Below are 23115 nucleotides of genomic sequence, written 5' to 3' on the forward strand. Positions count from 1 at the left end.
GAGAATGTGTATGGCTAAAATCAATGACTCAACACATTCATGAAACATATGGTTTGTCTTCTAATAAAAATCTTTCAACAATATTATACGGAGACAAGACAACATGCATATCACAAATCAAAGGAGGATATATTAAAGGAGATAGAACAAAGCATGTTTCACTAAAACTTTTCTACACTCATGATCTTGAAAAAAATGGTGATATTACTGTACTACAAATTTGTTCGAAAAAGAACCTGACAGACTTATTTATAAAGGCATTACCTACCGCAATCTTTGAAAAATTGGTACACAACATTGGAATGCAGCAACTCAGAGATCTCAAGTGATGTTTCCATGAGAGGGAGTAAATGTATCTTTTAGGAGTATAGATTATATGAAATATGTATTCTTTTCCCTTCACTAGGATTTTTTTTCCATTGGATTTTTCTTAATAAGATTTTAATGGGTATCTAAAGGGGAGTATGATAACTATTATGATAATAGATGCCCATTAGATGCTCATGCTTAGTATCCATTGACCATGTGTCATGCTCCCATTCCCCAAAGTGTTGTCCATGTATCTCAATATTACACATTATTAGTGTCCATGTAATCCACCTTCTACTTACCAAATTACCTATAAATAGTGGCATTTTGTGGGTTTTGAAAGACACACATTAGGCAAATTCCATGAAAATTGGATAAAGTTGAGAATTTAGAAAATTTTATTATTTTATATTTTACTAATTTATTTTATTTATATATTATGTTTAATTTATTTTAATATCTTTTTATTTATATTATATTTATTGATATTCGTGTTCCATAGTTTCAAGTTCACAACAAATTTAATTCTTTTTCTATCTTCAAAAAAGTCAAATTTATTATTTTTACTTTCGGCCATGTTGTTTGGTTTAATATGTATCCGTTTTAACTTGTTAACATATATTGGAGCAGAAGTAACTAATTTTTGGAGTTAAAAGAAACCTCGTGATCCGTTTTAACATGTTAATATAGATATTGGAGTATGAGTAACTAATTTTTTGGAGTTAAAAGAAAACCTCGTGATTTGAGATTCAAGAATGATTTTAAATCCGAACTTCGACAATCATATTCGATGACAGTTTCGATGACCAATTTGAGTTCTAACAATCTTCGTGCGACTAACTCCGACAACCAATTCTGGCCTTCGACAACCACCTCCGGTGACCCAACTCTGACGACCACCTTCGCACTACTAACTCCGACGACCAATTAACTCCGACAACAAACTCTGATGACCAACTCCGATGAATTCATCATCAGTCTTATACTTTAACAATCATCAGTCTTATAGTAGTCAATTATATAAAAAAGTATTATTTTGTTTACATTAAGTGTGATATTTATATGTAATGAATTCACCTATCAAATAAGCGTTAAAAATATTTAGACCAAAAGTATGTATGTAGTTGAAAAGTATGTAATATATAACAAAAAAACCATAAATATAATTTTTTTCGTAAAAAAAAAAGATTTGTTATTTGATAATCCTCTAAATTTAGAGGAAATGAAAATGAAATTGTTGAAGAACTGTGATGAAATTTCATTGGTTATTACGATGGTGGAGAGATTTAATTAAAAAAATTCATGACATAGTAAAAATATAGAGATAGGAAGAAGAAGAAAAAAAAAAGATAATAATGAAATTCATGGAGAAAAATTAGCTAGAATCAAAGGTTTTGATTTCGCTTTAGTTTCTTATTTTATTTAACCATATTTCTACAAGAAATGTAATGGTTTAATTGTTGTTCATTGCCCAAAAAAGAAAGAAAGAAAGAAAAGTTTTAAAAAGTAAAAGAAAAAAATTGTAATCCATATTTTATTCAAACAAAGATGGGTAGAATTATTGAATAAAAAAGTTTCAAAACAAAAATAGTAATCATAAAAGCATATTATTTAGAGTTCAAAAACTAAATCAGATACCCAGACATAACTCAATTCTGTACTCCAAACACAAACATATGAACTCTACAAATATATGAAATTCACAAACATATGAATTTCATATATTTAGAGTAATCATAAAAGTATATTATTTAGAGTTCATATGAACTCTACAAATATATGAAATTCACAAACATAACTCAATTCTGCATTCCAAACACAAACATATGAACTCTACAAATATATGAAATTCACAAACATATGAACTCCAGACATTTTATCTTAACTCAATACCTCAAACAGTCCAAAAAAGATTTGAAATGAATATATTTAAAATTCTATGTTTGAATGTCGATCGAAAAATGAAAGAAAGTTAAGAATTTACTAACAAAAGTTTTCATCTATGATGTGTTAATTTATCAATTTATTTCTAAATCTTATCGAATTATGCGAACAACCATTCTAGTAAGGAAAGATTTTAAAATAAAATCGTATTTGAAATCATTCTAAATTTAAAAATCATTCTCTTTCTTACCGAACGAATAACGTAAAAGAATCAATTTTGCAATTTTGACAATGAATTGGATTTGCTTTGTTTATAAAGATAAAATAGGTAGGGAGAGAATTGGATTCGTTGATTTGATTGATAATAGGACTCTATTCTTTTTTAACCGATTTTAGTCTTTCAACTATTAAAACGTCCACTCTAATTGTATTTTTTATTTTTCTCTGATCTACTTATATATTGACTTTAATATCTTTAAAATTAAGACGAATGAAGTGGTGACTTTTTGTTCTAGATTATCAACCACACTACTTTAGATCCAAGATATCCTCTGAAATTCTTTAAAATTTATATCCTAATGATGGATTTGAAACGTTTATGAAATATTTGAAGAAGTATTTGGAGAAGACAATTTGTAATTATGTGCCGAGTAAAATTAAGACCGCATTTTGATAATAATTTAACTTTCGTTTTTGATAATTATTTTATTTTTTATTTTTTAATTTCTAAAATTAAACATATAAAAAACTTATTTTAACTTTAAATGTATTATTTTGTTATCTACTTTGTACAAATATTTTCAAAATCTAAATTAAATTTTAAAAAATTCAAAAATTATTTTTTTTTTTTTTTTTTAAATTTGGTTAAGAATTCAATTCTTGTAGTTAAAAAAAATGTAAGTCATGGTAAGAAATTAAGAGGAATCATACTTAATTTTTAAAAACAAAGAACAAAAAATCCAAGGCCTGTTTTATTAATATTTTAAAAGATGAAGCCAAATTTTGAAAACTAAAAAAAATAGTTTTTAAGAACTTGTTCATGTTTTTTTAATTTGGCTAAAAATGTTACTATTACATTTAAGGAAAATGTAAATTATTATAAGAAATTGAGAATAAATAGATTTAGGCTTCCTTTGGGATTATTATAGATTTTAAATCGGCTGTGGATAAAAATAAAAGAATGTTTGGTAAGTTTTAATTTTAAATTAGAAAAACCTAATTAAGGTGTTTGGTAAATTAATACTAAATTAGTGTAATTTAGTTATATAATTATTTGAAAATACATATAATTTGAATTACAACCATTTTTGTTTAATTAAAAGGATTTTGTGAAATAATTTTTTTAAAAAATAATTGTTTTAAGAATTTAAATCAATCAAAATTTGAAATAAATGTGAGAAAATAAATTAATGAAATGAAAATTTGAGATGGATAAGAAAGATATCAAATTTTTAGGAAAGATGAAATCTAAGAACTCCATCAAATAACTTTTACACGTTACAACAATTTTAAAAGTGATTATGATTAATAAATAAATTTTTTTATCAAACAATCTAAACAATTAAAATTCTTTTTTAGATAAAGCAATCCTAAATAGCCTTTAATTTTCAAAAACTATAAACAATTACTAAATGGACCCAACTTTTTATGTTTAGGTCTATATTTATTTATTTATGATTATGATTATGATCATGATTATTGTATTTTGACTTTTTACGAAATCGAAATTTCAGATATAAAATTGAATAATTTTCTCCTAAATCGTAATTATTCTTCTAAATTGAAAAAAAAAAAAGCTAATCGTTGAATTGTACGATCATCCAGTGGACAATTAACAGCAAAAAATTCGGCTGTCTTCTCTGTCGTTTACCGTTAATCTGCTTCTTCTTCTTCTCTTCTCTCAATTTCCGAACATTTCTGCAGAACGGAGGAGAGTAGTTGTTTGGTTTTTGTGAAGCGGTTTGAGTGTAGACAGTAAGGCAAAAGGATCAAGGTTCTTGTACCGGATTCTGATTCCTGAGTTTTTCAGATGAAGAAACATCGGAATGGGGAAATCTCGGAATTCGACCGGGAAATGTCCGGCGGAACAGCAGGAGGAGGAGCAGTTGGAGACGTGATTCTTGGAATTGATGGAGGAACAACCTCCACTGTCTGTGTTTGTGTTCCTTTTCTGCAACCTCAGTCTCTTCATCTTCCTGATCCTCTTCCTATTCTTGCTCGAGTCGAAGCCGGCTGCTCCAACCATAACAGTGTTGGCGGTACTCTCTCTTTTTCTGCCCATTCTCGTATTGAATTGTTACTGGTCTTTCATTTTCGTATGTTTCTCACTGTTCTTCCTGGGCTGGTGGCTGTATTTTGAAGATTATTGAATGCGAAGTTATAAGAAATAGGTCCTGGCTTCCGGTTTTCATTTATTCAACATATATGCGATTAGCCACGGGCAATTTTATCTGCTTTGTCATTTGGCATAAACAGAGAACTTTAAAAGAAGTTAACCAAAGTGCATTTAGCGTGGCTATCATATGTGAATGTATTTAGGTATTATCATTCGGAAATTCCTATCAAAGTTAATTTCTTGTTGAATGATTTTTATATTAAGAATTGCTCCGCTGCAACCGTTGATTTATTATTGAATTATTTTAATAATAAGATATTGACAGTTGACAGTTGCAATGGAGGGGTAGATTAATTGCAACTCTTTAAACCTAATCATCTTTGTTTCAATCAGAGGCAGCCTATGAGTTATTTTTCTTTACTAGCTTTACTGGTTTGATCTTGTGCTCTTTGATGTGTTTTCGAAAATTAAAATATTGAGAGTTAGACAGCTGACAGCAGACTCTTAGTTTGAATTGGTATGGAGAAAAAAGGCTGGTTGGTTTCAAAGTATTTAATATGATATTTTAGTATTGATAGGTCCTTGGTGTAAACTGTAAATTTGCGTCTTTGTTCTAGAAACTGCTGCAAGGGAAACATTGGAGCAAGTTATGGCTGAGGCTCTTTCAAAATCAGGTTCAGATCGGTCTGCAGTTCGAGCTATTTGTTTATCTGTTTCTGGTGTAAACCATCCAACGGATCAGCAAAGGATTTTGAATTGGTTCAGGTATGGGCCATGAAAGGATTCTTAGCTGTTTCTATGAAACTACGTTCTTCTGTCTTTAGATGTACTGTGATGGAGCATGTTTTATCCTCATATCTAAGGATGGCCGTTGTCCTTTCTGCTCAGTTCATGTAGTGTTATGGACTAATTATGGCTGTTATGCCATACAACATCCCTTAGTGGTATACTCTTATAGCTGATGAATCCTTTTATTTCATGATCTTACAATCTGAGTTCAGTCTCAAGTCAATTCCCAGGTTCCAAGCTGCTATTCCATTCACTAGCTTTTTTTTTATTAGATTAGATGTGAAATCTGAATCTCATGTGTATGGATCCATTATGCTTTTATACGCTTCTGATATATTTGTTTCATTATGCACAGAGATATATTTCCTAGCCATGTCAAACTCTATGTTCGAAATGATGCTGCTGCTGCTCTGGCAAGTGGTACCATGGGAAGGCTTAGTGGTTGTGTTCTAATTGCTGGCACTGGAAGTATTGCTTATGGATTTACGGATGATGGAAGAGAAGCTCGAGCAGCTGGTGCAGGACCAATCTTAGGCGACTGGGGAAGGTCTCTTTCTCTCAGCCCCTCACATGGACACAAGCTTTTATATTGTTTATAACTGATTGTATGAGGATTACCTTATTTGTTTCCTAATACCTGTCCTAGTATTTCCTTCTGGGTGAGAGCTTGAGTGGTGCATGCTTGTTCACCAACAACTCCCCCCCTCCCCACCCCCCACCCCCCCCCCCCCCACCACACAACACACACACAACAAAATACGTTTATCTCCTCATTTTGCATTGTTATACAGGGACATTCTAGTTTGTATATGAGCTGCTTGAGATAAAAAATTATGTAGTATCAGTTTGCCGATATCTGAACTAGTCATATTACCTGATCAAATATGACTTGCTGAGTTATCTAGTGGACATAATGGTTTGTTTTTAAACTTGAGGTTTTACTTTATTGTGGGTACTGGTTCAAGGAAAAAGAAATGTAGATAGTTCAATGTTCAACATCTCAAGACTTGAACTAGATTTCCTCCCATGAGGACTTCTCATAATTATTGTTATATCGCAACTTAGACTCAAAAGCTTAAACTGATAGGTCACTCCTCACTTGTGGGAATAAAAATTAGACTGAGGATGGATAAGTGACATTATTATTAATCGAAGAAGAAAGGATATTATAGGAGTTCAAATACAGAACTTGTTGCTTTGACACTACGTTAAATCACCAAAGTATACAAAAACTTAAGCTGATAGATTATGGTATATCTAATCATTTATTCATAATTTTAACGATAAGAATCATTTACTGTGGTTTTTGCACTCTGCATGTTTGTTGGTTTGTTTTTCCAATATGTTTGTGTTTTAAAATTATATTACTGCGTTCCATGCTGATCTATATCGATACATTTCTGACAATATTGTGCATTACATACAAATTTAATTTTGGTTTGCCACTCTTCATTGAAGATGATACTTTTGTGATTTCAGTGGGTACGGCATATCAGCACAGGCTTTAACCGCAATTATAAGAGCGCATGATGGCCGTGGTCCCCAAACAAAGCTCACAAATAACATTCTTAGGACTCTTGGTCTTTCTTCTGCTGATGAACTCATTGGGTATATACACTTGTCATTTGGCGTTTCCGGTCACAATCTTCACTATATCCTCTTTTAACATAAATTGAACACAATAGAAGGAATCAAATATATCTCAATTATAAGAAGAAAATAAATCTTTTAAATGATATATAGTTTCTGTCTTATATATATATATATTGAAATCATGCTGAGGCTTTCTTGATCTTTTTTAATACTTTTTAATCAATGTAGTATTCTATATTATTGTGAAGGCTGCTCAGAGAGGCAGATTTACTTGCTGCAGCTGTACATTTTTTTGAAAGCTAATGAACAGAGAGGCAGCATTTTAACATATAAGAAACTTGAGTATTTTTTGAGCTTTTGATGAGAAAAATAGTTGTTTCCTGTTCAGTTTCTGACATTTGTACCGCAATTCATGTGTTGGAATGATGTGAAAGTACTGTATCATGCATGATTGATTAGGAATGGATCACATATATTGTTGGTTATCATTGAAAATTAGGTGGACCTACGCAGATCAATCTTGGGCTCGCATTGCTGCACTTGTTCCTGCTGTTGTGTCATGTGCAGAAGCAGGGGATGAAGTTGCAAACAAAATCTTGCAAGATTCAGTTAAGGAATTGGCTCTAAGCGTGACTGCTGTTGTTCAAAGACTTGGATTGTGTGGTTCAGGTATTGCAATAGTGGAAATCTTTGGTCGTAGAGTTAATAAATTTGATTTTCCTGTCCCTGTCTTCTGAAACTAATCCCAAAGCTGGAAGTGCTCTTTTGTTATTAAACCTCCCTTGACGGCTTTCCCTGTTGGGGAGAGTGTGTTTTAACCCATGTTCTGGCTTTGAGATAAAGTATGTCTCCCCAACTTATTTCTCATTGGATCTGCTCTTGAATGTGCAACCAAATTGATCGTGAAAAATCTTGATCTACGTGCTCATAAAAATTTGGATTGTGCAAAGATATTCCGTGGAATTAGGATTTTGAAATTTCTTGTAGATACATCTAAGGAAATAAGAAAGGGAATCATGCAGACAAATGAGGGTTCAATAACAGGATACTTTCCTTTTTGAATTTTTTTAACCAAAGTTTTCCTTCTACTCTCATTGTTAGCATTAACATTGCAGATGGAAAGGGTTCTTTTCCTCTTGTCATGGTTGGCGGAGTTCTTGAAGGAAATAAGGGATGGGGTATAGCGCAAGAAGTTATAAACTGCATCTCCAAGGACTACCCTGGGGTAGTTCCCATTTGGCCTAAGGTAAGCATATTGTTCAATACCCTCGATTCTCTGCATGTGTCTTACCTTATCATAACCACGGTGCTGTTTGGGAGCTCGTGTGAAAAATATACAATGAAAACAGGTTCAGTTATTGTCTTAAATCTTCATGATTCAAAATTATTGTTCTTTCTTCAAATCACGAGTATATGAACAGTGATTTTCAGATGTGCAAAACAGCCGCGCGCACATCTTTCTACCTTTTCCTTTGCTTTCATTAATATGCATGTTCTTCGCCTTGCAATAATCATCCATACATTTTCTTGAACTAAAACCAGGTGGAGCCTGCAATTGGGGCTGCATTGTTAGCCTGGAATTTCTTGAAAGATTCCCAACAAGAATAAAGCTTATAAATTGACTGACAAATATTCTTAAGTTGTCAAGAGTTGTACAGAAGCAAAATTGAAAACGATGACCCCGGAATTCTGAAGGGGAAGGAGAAAAAAAAGTCCTGTGAGTGAGCTATATCAGATCTTGGTATAATTATAGGCAATTTGCTAACCTAGTTTGTGTCCTTTTTTTTTTCTTTTTTTTTTTTTTTAATTTTTCATTGGATGATTGAAAAGAGAAATGCTTTATCAGCTTCTTGATAGAGGATGTGTTCAAAGTGATGCCAACATTAATGCATGATTTTAGTGCATTTGTTGCAATGTCCTGTCTTACTATAAACTTGAAAGCAATTCTTTGGCTTTTGAGTCCTTGAGCTCTCTTTATTTTGCATTTTGTCTTTTTGCAAGGATGGCCGGTTTTGGGAGCTCAAATGAAATTTGATCCCATTTCTAGAAAGTATGTTTTTTTTATCTTTTGCTTAAGTCATATCAGCGTCAAATTACCAAAACAAAATATTGTGCATGCAGGTTGGAATCTCGCTTTTACTCTTTAGGGATTAGGTTTTTCCACCCCTCGCTTTCTCTATTTTCTCTTACTCTTGTTCTTTGTATTAAAAGGGAGTGAATAACCAGAGTAGCAAGAGTCAAGAGTCATGATTAAAAGCGAAGATTTTTAGTAATGAGAGCAAGAGTGAGAGAGTCTTGCTGGTTAATGTGATGGCAGAAAGCCATCGCTCATCATCTGAAGAAATCTAGATGAAAAAACCATGGGAGCACTAGCCAATGGTTCTAGATGATTAGCTACACGTGGAAGATGAAATACTGGCAAAGTGAGGGTTTTGCATCAGAGAATTTCGGTAATTTATGCTGATGATGATGCAAGCAAGAGGTAAAAAAAAACTTTGAGTTTTAAAAAGGGGTAAATTTTATATTGGGCTTAAAATTTTAGTCAACCGTATAATTATCTCTTTTATTTTGGTACTTGAATGTCATTTTTTAACCTTTTTTTACCTCTTTTAATCAAGATGTTGAAGGTGGGGAACAAGTTTCTCAAATGCTTAAAATATCAAGCTTCCATCGTCTTTGAAGTCATTGTGGAAAGATGAAGATATTCAATTGAATTTTGTTTTTACTATATGGTTGCCAAATTCTGTTTCCCTTTAATTAGGGTTGAAAAATGAAAAAGAAGGAGAATTGGGATGAAACCTTAAGAAATTTGGATGAGTAACCAATAGATGTTAAATGAATCTTCAAGAAATTTCTCCAATTAGAAAGAATGTTTTAATCGTGTTGGAGGTTTTTACTCCTTTATTTCATTGATCGATGAAATTGTTTCTTTAAAAACAATCTTAGATGAAAATGTTTCTTTTCCAAAATTGACCGTAAATTGGATTGAGTTGCATTTCTTGAAATTTTAGTTTGAGTAGGGGTGTTAAAAAATTTTGATTACATGAAGAATCCGATGGATCCAACTCAACGAGTTGAGTTGAAATAATTGAAAATTTCAAGGGTTGGATTAATTCATGGGTTAACCTAAAATAATCCTAACCAACTTAAACTTATTATTAATTATAAAAGATATGTTATTTACTCGTGATACATTTATATATATATATTTATTAGTTTTATTTAATTTCGATTTTTTACTTTATTGATTCTCCAACAACTCTTAAAATATACCTGTTCACACTTACAATTTTTCATAATATAAATTAAAATTGAATTGTTAATCTTAATTCAATATCTAAAAAAATTATATAAATTTTTTCATAATAACATTTTACTTTACTAGATGATATTAACGTATATTAGACAATATTAACGTATACGCATGTGTGAAAAATCTATTGCGACTTTTACTTTTGTAGACTATTTTAGATGCATTCTTTCTTCTTTTTTTTTCACTCAAATAGTTGATATGATTTTAAAGAAAAATGACATAACATGTAGATTTTTATTCAGATTATTAGTTTAAAAAGACTCAGCTCATGATGGGTATAGTGCATCAATTGAGTTTTTAAGTGTATAGTTTAAACTATTATTTAAATGTATTATTATTATTTAAATGGATATAGTTCATGATGGATTAACTATTATTCAAGTGTATAGTTTTAAGTCAATAAAATTAAAATTTGAGAGTGAAAATTGATACATTATGTGCAAAGTTAGGTAAAATTGAATATTATTTTTCCAATCTCTAATATTTTGTTTGTTAAAATTATTTCGTAATCAAAGAGATGAAGTAAGGGGTAAGCGAGGTTTTTTTTTTTTTTTTTTATTTCTTTTACATTAAATGTAAGAGTGAAGATTTGAACATTGAGTACGGTAATATATACTCTTCATATGGTTTAATCTTTAATTGGATGACCATGGTCAATGACATTCATATATCTTCAAGGTTTTAGGTTACATCTGGTAAACAAGCCCAATCATCATGTTTTGAGGGTGTATTTGTGAAGGATAGTTAGAGTAGTGATTTTAGAAAAAGAGATTTAGGTATAATTGATTTTGTAAAATTGATTTTTAAACAATCAAAAATATGTTTGCTTCCAAACTCTTAAAACTGATTTTCATATATTTAAAATTGATTCTGAATTATTATGTCTGGTTCCAAAAACAAATTTAGAGTTACTCAATTACTCAAAATTTTATACTTAATAGAGAAAAACAGGAAACATGTGTGCGAGCGAAAAAGATTGACGACCTGGCGTGGGTGGTCGTCAAAAGCTAGCTAAGATGATGGAATTCAAGAAAGAGTTGTTGAACCAACAATCACAAACATGAGATTGATAAGAAAAAAAAGAAATTTTTGGAGTGGCCAAGTAAAGAAGATGAAGAATATAATATTTAGAGTTTTTTTTTTAATCTTATTTTCATGACAATATATATTTATTTATTCATTTATTTTTATATTTATATAACATGTACATGCAAACATTTAAAGTTTAATACCCATTTATATGTTTCTTTTTAAGTACAACAAGTCATTTTTACGTGTTTTTATATGAAAAATTGAAAACATNTTTTAAATACAACAAGCCATTTTTACGTGTTTCAATATGAAAAATTAAAAACATCGAAATTATGAAGAAAAAAAGATCATATTAATTTTATAACAATATGTATAAAATAATGAAAAAAAAATATTTAGATACAATTAAATTTGTAGCAAACATTTAAATAAATCAAAAGTTAGTTAGATAAAATCAAATTTGATAATAAAAGATAAATTCAAATATAAATTGAAGAGACATATCAGGAATGTTTTTGTTTATTGTGATTAATTTGATAAATAGTTAGATAAAATCTAATTTGATAATAAAATATAAATTCAAATATAATTCGGGGAGAAAAATCAGGAGTGAACTCATTTATTTACAATTACACTGTATTCATAATTCCATTTTCATTTAAGCTTCAACAATTTTACTATATTTAAAACTCCATCAACCACAAAACTTACAAAAGGAGCCCACCTCATTGTAGAGGCATAACAAAAGCAACAAGAGTATAAAAGTGAATACTTATTTGTTTATCAAAAAGACAAATTAATGGTATAATAATATAATAAGATGATAATGAATAAAATATTATTAAAAAAAGTACAAAAAAAATGATAACATTTAAATGAACTAAACAGTTTGTTAGATGATAATATAAATATTAAGTTAATCAAAATAAAAGAAATTTAATCCAAATTTAAAATAATGTAAAATTTAAAGATATATTATAAATTAAAATCAAAATGATGATAAACAAATTAAAGATGGATTAATTCTAAATATTTTCGAAATGTGGTTAAATCATCAAAACAAATAAGAAACCGCCAATTTAAATTTTAAAATGGGAGAAAAATTTGGGACATTTATCTTTTGAATCCATTAGGTTGAAGTCTCATAACCAACTATTCTATTTACATTATATTTCTATTGAAAATTGATACACGGTCTGATAACAGACGATTCCATTTACACTACTTGCAAAAACTATTAATCGACCATACTAGGGGCAATTTCAGGATTAAAAAAACATGTCATGTGCATGACACGATTTTGCTATTTTCTCCAATTTTCCTAATCTTTCATTGGATGATCATGGTCAATGACATGCATATATCTTCAAGGTTTTAGGTAACATCTTGTAAACAAACCCAATCATCACATCTTTTAAGGATGTATTTGGAAAGGATAGTTAGAGTAATAATTTTAGAAAAAAAGATTTAGATACAATTGATTTTGTAAAAATGATTTTTAAGTTTGGTTCTAAGCTCTTAAAGGTGATTTTCATATATTTAGAATTGATTTAGAATTATTTTGTTTGGCTCCAAAAGTGAATTTAGAATTACCCAATTACTCAAGATTGTATACCTATCGGATTAGTTATTGTTTAACTAAATAATTATGATAAATATCTATTTCTATTTATTTTATCATTAAATTCTTATATGCATGGTTGATTTTTTTAGTAAGGCGAATGTTTATAATGCTTATCCAAAGAAAATTCATAACATATATAATTATTTGTTTTATTAACAATTTAATGACAGACAATGTTTGTCATCTTTTGTTTCAGTATTTAAAATTATATAAAAAAATAACAATTTCATAAATAGTTAACCAACAATATTTTAACAAAAACTAAATTAGATAGTCATTTTGGGTTTGATTCTCAGACAATCACTAAACAAAAATCACCTATCAACTAATTCCTTCCAAATCAATTTGAAATGATTTTAGATTTTTCTAAAATCAATTTTAGCTCATGTCAAACACTAATTTTAAGGGAAAGTGATATTGACCAAGTCAAAATCATACTTAATATACCCTAAATGTCACCATCATGCCCAATTAAACACCATTGTAGTATGTGGATTAGAGCCATTAGGGGCATGCTCGTCACACTCAAAGCACGTGGTGGTTGTGCTTGTTTATGAGATGCAACCTAATACCATTTGGGAACCACTTACTTTATACGTTCTCAAAGGCAATGTGTGTCATCGACTTACTTTACCTTTTAAAAAAATATATGAGGCGAAAGATTCAAATATTTTACCTCTTAATTGATGATATATACCTTAATTAATTGATGAGTTATTGTCAAATTAGTATATCATTATCTATAATTACTTGTGTGGGCCTTTAATCAATAATGATAATAGAATAATGATTTTCCTTTTCAGTTATTATATGAATAACAATTTTTTAAATGAGAAAATATCAAATTTTTACCATTAATTTGACCAAGTATATTAATTTTCATTCAACTTAGAATTTTGTCACATTGGACCTAAGCTTAGATAAATGTTACAATTTCCTTTCTATTCAAATTTTGCTCTTAATCAATTAATTTTTAGGACATCAAATTAAGAATCTTTGAAAACTCACTAGTCTTAAAGAAGAAATCAAGTTTTCCACAAATTTAACCTTGATCATGCACAAAATCGACCATTGAATAACTTAGCCATAGATTACCATTATTAAAAAAATCAATTCGAATTTTATTCTAAAATCTTATTAATTGTTTACTATATATAAGTAGATTTTATAACTCATGAAAATATTCCTTTATCAATTAAAACAATAAACTTCAATAGATTTTCCTAGTAATAAAAGGAAGGTTAAATAAGTTAACATAAATATAATATTGATTGGTTAAGACATTTTGACCTAACCAATAAAGGTTCAAATCTTCATCCTCACATCTTGTCAAACTAATAATTCAAGAAAAAACATTAGTTGTGAACTTTAAAAATTGTTATTTAAAATTCTATCAGATAAATATTTAATTTCATGTTTCATAACTTTGTTAAATATAAAAAGAAAATAATATATTTTTCTTTTAAAAAAAAGAATATCGAAAAAGCTATTGAATTCAAAAGCAAAAAGTTTAGGACATGTTTAGTTGGCAATTCAAAATCTATTTTATGTTTTCGGATTTATTGAGTTCAATCAATATGGGTTTGGTAAACAACCTGAATTTTGTTTCTCAAAACTATTTTCAACTTCTGTGATCTAAATAGTGTAAATTCTAAAACAATATTTTTATCATTATATCCCAATTTCAAATTTTATATTTAAAATGTAGAACTATATTAAATGAAGATAGAACATTATAAACTCTATTTATTTTTTAAAATAAATTAATTGTATAGCTACAACAAATAATATTATGGTTTATAAATATAGTATAAACATATTTTAAATCATTGTTTAAATTGGAATTCAATTTTTCGAATTGCCACGAAACACAAAAAAACAAAAACATGAAATATTCTATTAAACAATATGCTATTAAACAATAACCTTAAATCTTACTTTGTCTTTTGCCTTCCAAATTTTAGTCATTTGCAATTTTAGTCATTCATTGAGGTACTTTCTTATACTTCTCAATCCCTTCTTCCTCTTTTTTTTAGTTATGTGATTGATTGAGGTAATATTTATTTGCAATTTCTTAAAGTTTATTTTCTATATGGGTCTCATCAGAGAATAGAGTGGAGAAGAATATATAGAAAGAAAAAAAATTAATGATTGAGAAAAAAAAACTTACATGAAAAATGAACAAATTTCTACAAAAACATCTGAAAAATAGACAGATTTCTACAAAAACATCTTCTACATTAACATGTCAGTTCTGTTATATTTTGTTGACATAAAAACCAGTAGGACACGAATAGTTAAAAAATATATATGAAAAATATATTTTTCTTTTTCTTTTGTTGACGTAAAAGATTTATAGGTAGAAAATAAATATAAACAATCAAAAAATATATGCCACTTCAACCAAGAGTTGAAATAAACTTTTTTTTTTTTTAAATTTAGAGACCAACCTAAAACAAGATTCAAAATTTAGAGATTAAAATAGGATTTTAAACCATAGCAAACTTATCTAATAGTATAAGGTCCATAAACACACTGTTTCAGATATAAAAAGGAACTAAAAGTACAATCCACATATGTTTACATTAAACTACTAAACTCAATCACGTTCCAGCGGCTAACTAATGGCATTTAATCCCCAAGACATCAGGATTTCCTTAGCTGCTTCTGGCCATAATTAATCTGTGATGACTTAACACCCCAACCACCAAGAGTATTACATTCGGGAAATTAACAACGGGGCCGATAACGGAGCTTCGTCGACCATGATTGCCTGCAACAAGTCCACATCCCCATACCGCTCTAGAAAACGCATCCTGCAGTCTTCGGCAGCCATCAGACCGGTTGAGTATGCACCGTGCACGGATCCAGGGTAGTTGATACTTGTAGCCTCCCCAGCAAAAAAGAGGTTATCAACAGGAATCCTCAACCTCTCAAACAGATGATGGGGTTTGCCTACCATGTCGTAGCTGTAGGATCCAAGTGAGTTGACATCTGACCCCCATCTGGAAACTAGATGCTGAATCTACAAGATGTGAAGACGTTTATGTTTGTTAATTGAGCTCATATAGCAATGGTGTTAGCAACAGGCACATAACATACATTCAAGACTAGGACTTACCGGGGCGGGTGCATCAGGTACGACCTTCTTGAGTTGAATGAAAGCAAAATTGGCAGCTTCTTGATCTGACATCTTCTCAATGTCTCTAGCAAGCTTCCCAGAAGGCATGTACACAAGGACAGGATGGCTTGTGGCCTTGTGAAGATTGAGGAAGTAGCTGCAATTCTGTGATGTATCAGCAACAACTCCTAAAAACTCCACATTTGGCCAAAAAGCAGTTTCAAAGTGCAAGATTATTTTATTTTCAAGGCCCACTCCAAGGTCAGTAATGGCTGCCTCCTTCCAGTCTGGAAGCTTGGGCTCAAACTTAATGGCTTTTGCTTTAAGCACACCAAGAGGAACAGCAACGATAGCAGCATCAGCTGTGAATGTTTTTCCATTTTCCACTGTTATCTTCACTCCAGTATATTGTCTCGATATTTTTGTAACCCTGATAACCGGCATAATTTAGGTCCATATGTAAAGAAACAGAGAACTAAGAAGAGGAGGAGAGAACTAAGAAGAGGAGACAAAACTGAATTACCGATGGCTTAGGCGGATGTCAATACCCTTAGCTAGTGTGTGAATAACAGGTAGGTAGCCCCTAACCATAAGTCCATGCCCGCCAGGGAGTAGCTCTTCCTGAACATGTAAAACAAGTAACTTTAACAGGATGCACTTAGAGAGACTCGAATCAGAAAAATTATAAATACGGAACTGTTAAAAAGAAAAGAAGAATAAATAAACAAAAGGAAAGAGAGAATTTAGTCACTCATTTCTCCTTTGTGTGCATGTTATTTTATTATTCATGGAAACTTAAATTCAACGGGGCTGTTTGGTCAGCATCATGCTAGTATAAACTCGGCCTTGTGTAGTTAGAAACATGCAACGCATTTTATCATTTCAATACCAGCTATTCATGCTAAATTTACACATGTGGTTCTGTTCTTTCATCTTAAATGTGTGCACCATCAGATGAGCAGACAGAGGAATGATAAAGTACAAATCATGCGGGTAAAGCAACAAAAGAGAGTATTCCCAATTGTAAAAACATGAACACACTTCCCAAGACCATAAGTTAGAATAGGAAGAAAAAACTCGCAGTGTTTTGAAAAAGAAAGAGAAACAGAAAAAATTTCAACCCTTACAGAAAAAAAATGTCAATTTCTTCTGTCTTACACAAGTAAATATGACCCCGCTTCTAGATATTTTAACCAAGCTTGAGCAGCTTGATTGTAAAAATAATAATCTCCAGAGGAAGTCAACAGTTTAAAGAAACTTGCCTGATCCCAGCCTTTAAGTGAGATAGTATTGGCATCAGCAGAAAACCATCCTTCCATCCTGCACAAATACCATTGAAGAACCTTGTGGGCAAGCCCCTCCAAGCTGCATCCAGAGAAATCATGTAAGCATATGTATACGACTATAAACTGGAACTGTGTCTCTGAATTGATAGTGCAAGTTAAATGGCATATGTAGTAGTTAGTTTTTCTTGGGGGAAAAAAAGTTGAACGTTTTATAGTACTGTCAGTCTATTTATACACATTATCTTCCATGCATACAACAAACCTTAATTCTGGTCTCCTTTCAAAAACAATGGAGATTGCACGGAGTATGGACATGTCTTCACTTTGTTCCTCCCTTATAGTTTCTGTCTGTATAGAGCAAGAAAGCAAGATCAAAGGCCATCAATAATATGATTTTAAAACCCAAGACGCAGAAAAACAAATTTGTTAATTTGATAAATTAGGAAACATGAATTATGTATTGGTACATTCTATTATTAGATCAAGCGAGAAGAAAATTAGACTGGAGAAAGGAGGGACACTGACTTACCTCTTTCAAGATCGTTTCAAAGGTTTTGCCGACTTTTGTTACTAACTCAGGAGGAACTTGACTCCCATCGGTATCAAACAGTGCATAACTGATATGAAATTTAACGTTAGTAATAAACCAAAAAAGAATCTTGTTCAAAGAAATGATAAAATGAAGTTTGAAGAAACAAATGGATAAAATAAAACTTCAAATGAAAAAAGAAACATTTATTTAGAGCAGTTTGGAATTAAAAAACTAATTCATTTTCTCTTCGACAAGATGTATAAAACTTCAAAGACCAATTTAAGTAGAATTTTTACAAGACACTGCTGTTATTTTAAACTAATGCCGGTAAAGAAAGAGAATCTACAAACGAAGTTATTTGACCCAAAAAAGCTCAGAAATCAATATATCAAAACGAAGTCCTGAAATTTGAATTTTAAAGATGAACGAACAAGAAGGGGACTTTCAATCTTCCTTTCGGGAAAAAATAAGAAGAAGAATTGGAAACACAGTAATTAATTGATCCAAACAAATGGCAAGAAATCCTTTTTCCATCCTGAGATTGCTTTAAAACCACTCCCAACCACAATTCACTAATTAATAGCAGATGTAAACAAATATTAAGAGACTACCCATGAGATTAGTATCCACCTGTAGGACTTGCTTTCATTTGCATCAGCTTTAAAAAGGATCCAACTCATATATTGGATGGATTCCTTTTCTTCCTGAACAAATCAATTCGTTGTTCACAGAGGAAATCAAAGATACTAAGTAACTGTAAGTATAGGACTCCAAAAGTAATAGAAATGACTTTCGCTCGACATTAGGATAATAAAAGTTTTGATGGTAAAGTTTACAAAAAAAAAAGGAAAAAAAAAACAAATGAAATTACTCGATACCTTTCCAAATCATGGTCATATAACACAGAATTATCCTCACTAGTTCGATATAAGGGCAATCCGAGCCTGCCAATCAAAGGGGCCAACGGATTTTCCTCACAAGCCCCGTGCAACCTGCAGATCACAAGTAAGATGCAACTCTAAATCTAAACATATACAACTAATAACGACGATAACGATACAAAGTGTTCTTAATTGAAGCTAAACTAAGATCTTACCACGATGCTCCAAGATCAACAGGAAAACCAAAGGAATAATCAGTGTGAATACGACCACCAAGTCTGTCTCGTGACTCCAACAGGGTTACCTGATCAAAACAAACATGACTCAGAACGAATTGATGAATTTACAACCCGTTTCCAGTTATCCGATCACGTTAACAAAAGTAATATTATAATGCATTCTTCCGTCTTACCTGAAAAGAGGCGTCGTGGAGAGCACGAGCAGCCGCGACGCCGGCCATCCCACCGCCGATCACTATGACAGACGGCGACGATCTCACCTGCTGCCTTTGGGATTTGGGATAACAAAGTTCTGCCATGGAAAAGGAACTCCATGAAGATCTAACATGCACGGCTACAGACTAAACCGATTCTCTTACTCTGTGCCAGAGAGAGATAAATATACAGAGAAGAGAAGAGAAGAGAAACAAACCTGTACGCAGTTCGGAATTACTCTTGGCACCGGATTCCATTGGCGATGAAAGAGAGTAAGCGAATATAGAGAGTCAGATGATGGAACGAGAGAAGAAGAAGAAGCGATGGATTATGAAATTGAAACGAAGAAGGAAGCGACTGGGGAGAATAATGGAGGGTGAAGATGAGAAGACGAGTAAGGAAATGATTGGAATTGGTATTGAGGTTCAGACCAAGCTTTCCCAACCAGCTCATGCGCTTCAATTTAGAGACTGCTGAAGCTTCACTCAGCTCAGTATTCCCGTCCGATCGAACGAAATTCCGAAGATCGACTGCAGTTTCAGTGTATCGGAGGAGATTTTTGGCCGGAGAAGGAAGATCTTCAGAATTGCAGGAGAATCAAACTGACATCTGAGTGAAGGAAATCTCTAGAAAGAGAAGGAGAAACCAAAAGAAAAAAAAAGAAGAAAATTATTGAAATATTGAGATCAATTTGAGATCGTCAAATCCGACTTCCACCATTATATATAGTGTTTGGAGAAACTTTTTCAATTCATTTACGTTTTTGCCCTTGAATTTCATCCGTATTTTCACTTTCAGTAATTTTTAAATATATATCGTCTATTACTAATATCTTTTATATAAATTTTGAAAAAAATATATATTTTGCAAGTTTTACCATTTTCCGACGATTTTAAGGGGTAATTTCTTGAAATGGTTATAATAGTTTGTATTTTGGGTATAGATTATTTTAATTTGGATTATAATAATATGTTTTTTTAGGTGTAAACTATTTTTATTTGAGAAAGAAATAGTAAATTGTATTATAATTTTAGGATAATCCTTGTTCCAAATATCCCAACATATATTAGCATTCATTTTAAATAATTTTTTTAAAAGGACAACTATAAAAATAAAATTTTAAATTTTAACCAATAATTTATTATTAAAAAAATCGAAGATAATTAATTTTGGGTTTTCCGGGAACTAAAAAAATTAATCAAAAGCACAAAGAAAACTATAGAAAATTATTCAAAAGCATAAAAGCTAGAGCTTTTTTTTTCTTTTTGACCTCAACTAAATTAGATCAAAATAATAAACCAGCATGATTGGATGTAAATTAGGTAATCAATTAGGCAATCTAACATATATGTTGGTGCTGTGGATTATTAGATAATTATTTATATATTTTTTCAAGTGTTATTATTTGTTTGATTGTTTTTAGGTTGTAATTAAAAGAAATAGAAAATAAATAAATGATTTAAATTAACCAAATATAGTTTATTCTTAGTTGTCATAAGCTAGTCTATTATTAATATACTGACTTTCTATACTATACATGTATTATTATTTATAAGATTAATTTTTTAAAAATAAAAATAAAATATTAAAACTACAAAAGAGTTGTATGTTGGCTCCATGCCATAACATTACAAAATTTTTATTATTTGTTCGATTTCAATTTTGGAAAATTCTTTTAAATGGCAAAAAAAATTATTTACGAATAATAATAAAATATCACAATTTATCTGTGATAAACCATAGATTATTATCTATGTCTTTCATGACACAGATAGCCGCAAAAAGTAATCTATTTGTAAATTTTGCTATATTTGTAAATATTTTAGTTCATTTTTGAAAACATCATTGTTGGAGGAGAAATTTCAGACCAACCACAGACCACCATGTCATTTGCTAAATTAATGACGAAATCCGAAAATCGTCAAATTTGTGACCAATTAAGAGTTGACACGTGTCTCGAATTGAAATTGAGGACAAATTCTGTATTTTCGTCGCATATTTCGATTGAGTAAAATTAATTTCGATCAATTTGACGTTGTAATTTGGGCGTTGGCCCAGTTACGCCCAAATATGTCTTAAAGTGGGCCTAAAACGTCGCCTAAGCCTAGTTAATTGGGCCTAAAGGCCAGACCCAAGTCCAATTAAATTAGGCCCAAAAATCAGACCCATTGGCTAATCAAGGCTAGGTCCAAGCCCACGAAGCCCATCAAGGGCTCTATATAAATAGAAAGTTTGAGTTTCACTAAATAAATTTCTTTTGAAATCTCGTGTAAGCAGTTATTTAATTTTTTACTATTATTAACTGATTTTAAATTTAAATTAAATTAAGTTGAGTAGACAAAATTATATGTTAATAAAAAAAATTAAACAACAAGAAGCTATATACATTATTTCATGGTTATAATTTATTTTTTTAAAAAAATTAAATTGAACAAAAATGATGACATAATATTTAGATTGATTGTTATTAATGATTACATAATGTTGAATATTTTATTTAAAAAGATTCAAATGGTCCTACCCAATTAACCAAAAGCCAATCCATTTAAACTTAAAAATGTATGGGATTATAGTCTATAAATATTAAAAAGAAAACATTTTAATTTATTTATAATTTCAACAAATGTTAGTAGGCATAGGCAAGAGGTTTAATATTAAAGTTTCGTTGAGCTCTTAAAAACATTCGAAATATTAAATTAGTAAATACTTTCTTTTTGGAATTTTAGAAAGATGAGACTATAGATTTATTTGCGGAGCAATTTCATTATTTTCTTTATTTATGTTATTTTAAATACTTTGGCTCATGTGAGTGGATGATTAGAATGGATTAAATAATATTCTTTAATTAAATCAAATTATTTCTGACAGTGGATTTTATTTATTGATTATTAAATAAGTAAATTGGGTGTAAGATCTTTATCCATATCAAATTTTTAATCTCAAAATTGAACTATGTTTTTTTAAACAAATTACGCTCATTTTATTTTGAGAAAAAAATAATTATTTTAAATGAAAGTAGATTGTCTTTCCATTCATTTCAAAACTTCGACGATCCCTTCCCGAACCAAACATGAATCTTTCGATTCATTTGGCTCTCACGCTCAATTATTGCAATTATTTCTGGGAAATTCCCATATATCTTTTTGAATGTAATGAGCCTATCCTCTTTTCTCTATTCATATTCCACTAAGAAAAATAAACAAAATATTGATCATTAATCCAAGACCCGAATAGTCGGAGGACTCTTATGACCAAACAAACAATTGGCAGCAAAGTTGTTGTTGTTTTTTTTTTTTCTTGAAATCCAAAGAATTTTTCTTACTTTATACATAACATAGGTCATCGATTCAACATTGGATAAAAAACGAAAAAAATGGGGTTCAAATCATTTTATCGACATGAGTGTTCTATATCGAAAAAAAAATCCCAACAAATTTGAAACGATTTATGTATTAACATAGTAGTAGAAAGAGTACCATGCTGCGTCCGGACTTCAAACGGTTTAGCTTTAACCATGTTAATAGTCCCACATTATTGGTTGATAGAGAATCAAAGTTGATTTACCAATGAATCACGAAATGCTATGGTTCTTCAATATGATTTCTTCATTTTGTCAGAAGTAATTCGCGGGATCATGCACATTTTCGTAGTTATAACTAGAAAAGTACAGTTGGTTGTATCCAACTTATTCTTGAAATAAACAACTCGCACACACTCCCTTTCCAAAAAAAATCAATACACCAAGCAATACACTTAGATTTATTGGATCTGTTGCTAAAATATTGGTATTAAATCCAAAACTCTCGGCGGATGGCCAATAACCCAAAGAAATGAAAGAATCGGTTACATTTTTCATATGATATCCTTTTATATATAAAACTAATTATCTATTTCTTTCTATTTTTTTATTAATTTCCTATTTCTATTCGAAATAGAGTAAAAAATATGTTGTAACAATCCTAAAAAAAAGTTTCATTCAAGA

General features: G+C 30.4%; 2 protein-coding genes across 2 annotated transcripts; one reads left to right on the forward strand and one right to left on the reverse strand.

Moving 5' to 3' along the window:
* The first annotated feature begins 3973 nt into the window (after positions 1–3973).
* LOC120086239 (N-acetyl-D-glucosamine kinase) lies at positions 3974–8814 on the forward strand. Its single transcript, XM_039042820.1, has 7 exons — positions 3974–4451; positions 5146–5293; positions 5673–5864; positions 6797–6925; positions 7410–7579; positions 8026–8156; positions 8453–8814. The coding sequence occupies exons 1-7, from the start codon at positions 4223–4225 to the stop codon at positions 8516–8518; spliced, it is 1065 nt and encodes a 354-aa protein (XP_038898748.1). The 5' UTR covers positions 3974–4222; the 3' UTR covers positions 8519–8814.
* A 6549-nt stretch (positions 8815–15363) lies between these two features.
* LOC120086274 (polyamine oxidase 2-like) lies at positions 15364–19820 on the reverse strand. Its single transcript, XM_039042833.1, has 10 exons — positions 19351–19820; positions 19112–19230; positions 18915–19003; positions 18697–18810; positions 17816–17903; positions 17549–17634; positions 17263–17365; positions 16524–16621; positions 16001–16430; positions 15364–15904 (listed from the first exon to the last, which is right to left on the reverse strand). The coding sequence occupies exons 1-10, from the start codon at positions 19388–19390 to the stop codon at positions 15596–15598; spliced, it is 1476 nt and encodes a 491-aa protein (XP_038898761.1). The 5' UTR covers positions 19391–19820; the 3' UTR covers positions 15364–15595.
* Positions 19821–23115: the final 3295 nt, after the last annotated feature.

The sequence above is a fragment of the Benincasa hispida genome, chromosome 1 (genome assembly GCF_009727055.1).
Source record: "Benincasa hispida cultivar B227 chromosome 1, ASM972705v1, whole genome shotgun sequence".
In the NCBI taxonomy this organism is placed as follows: Eukaryota; Viridiplantae; Streptophyta; class Magnoliopsida; order Cucurbitales; family Cucurbitaceae; genus Benincasa; species Benincasa hispida.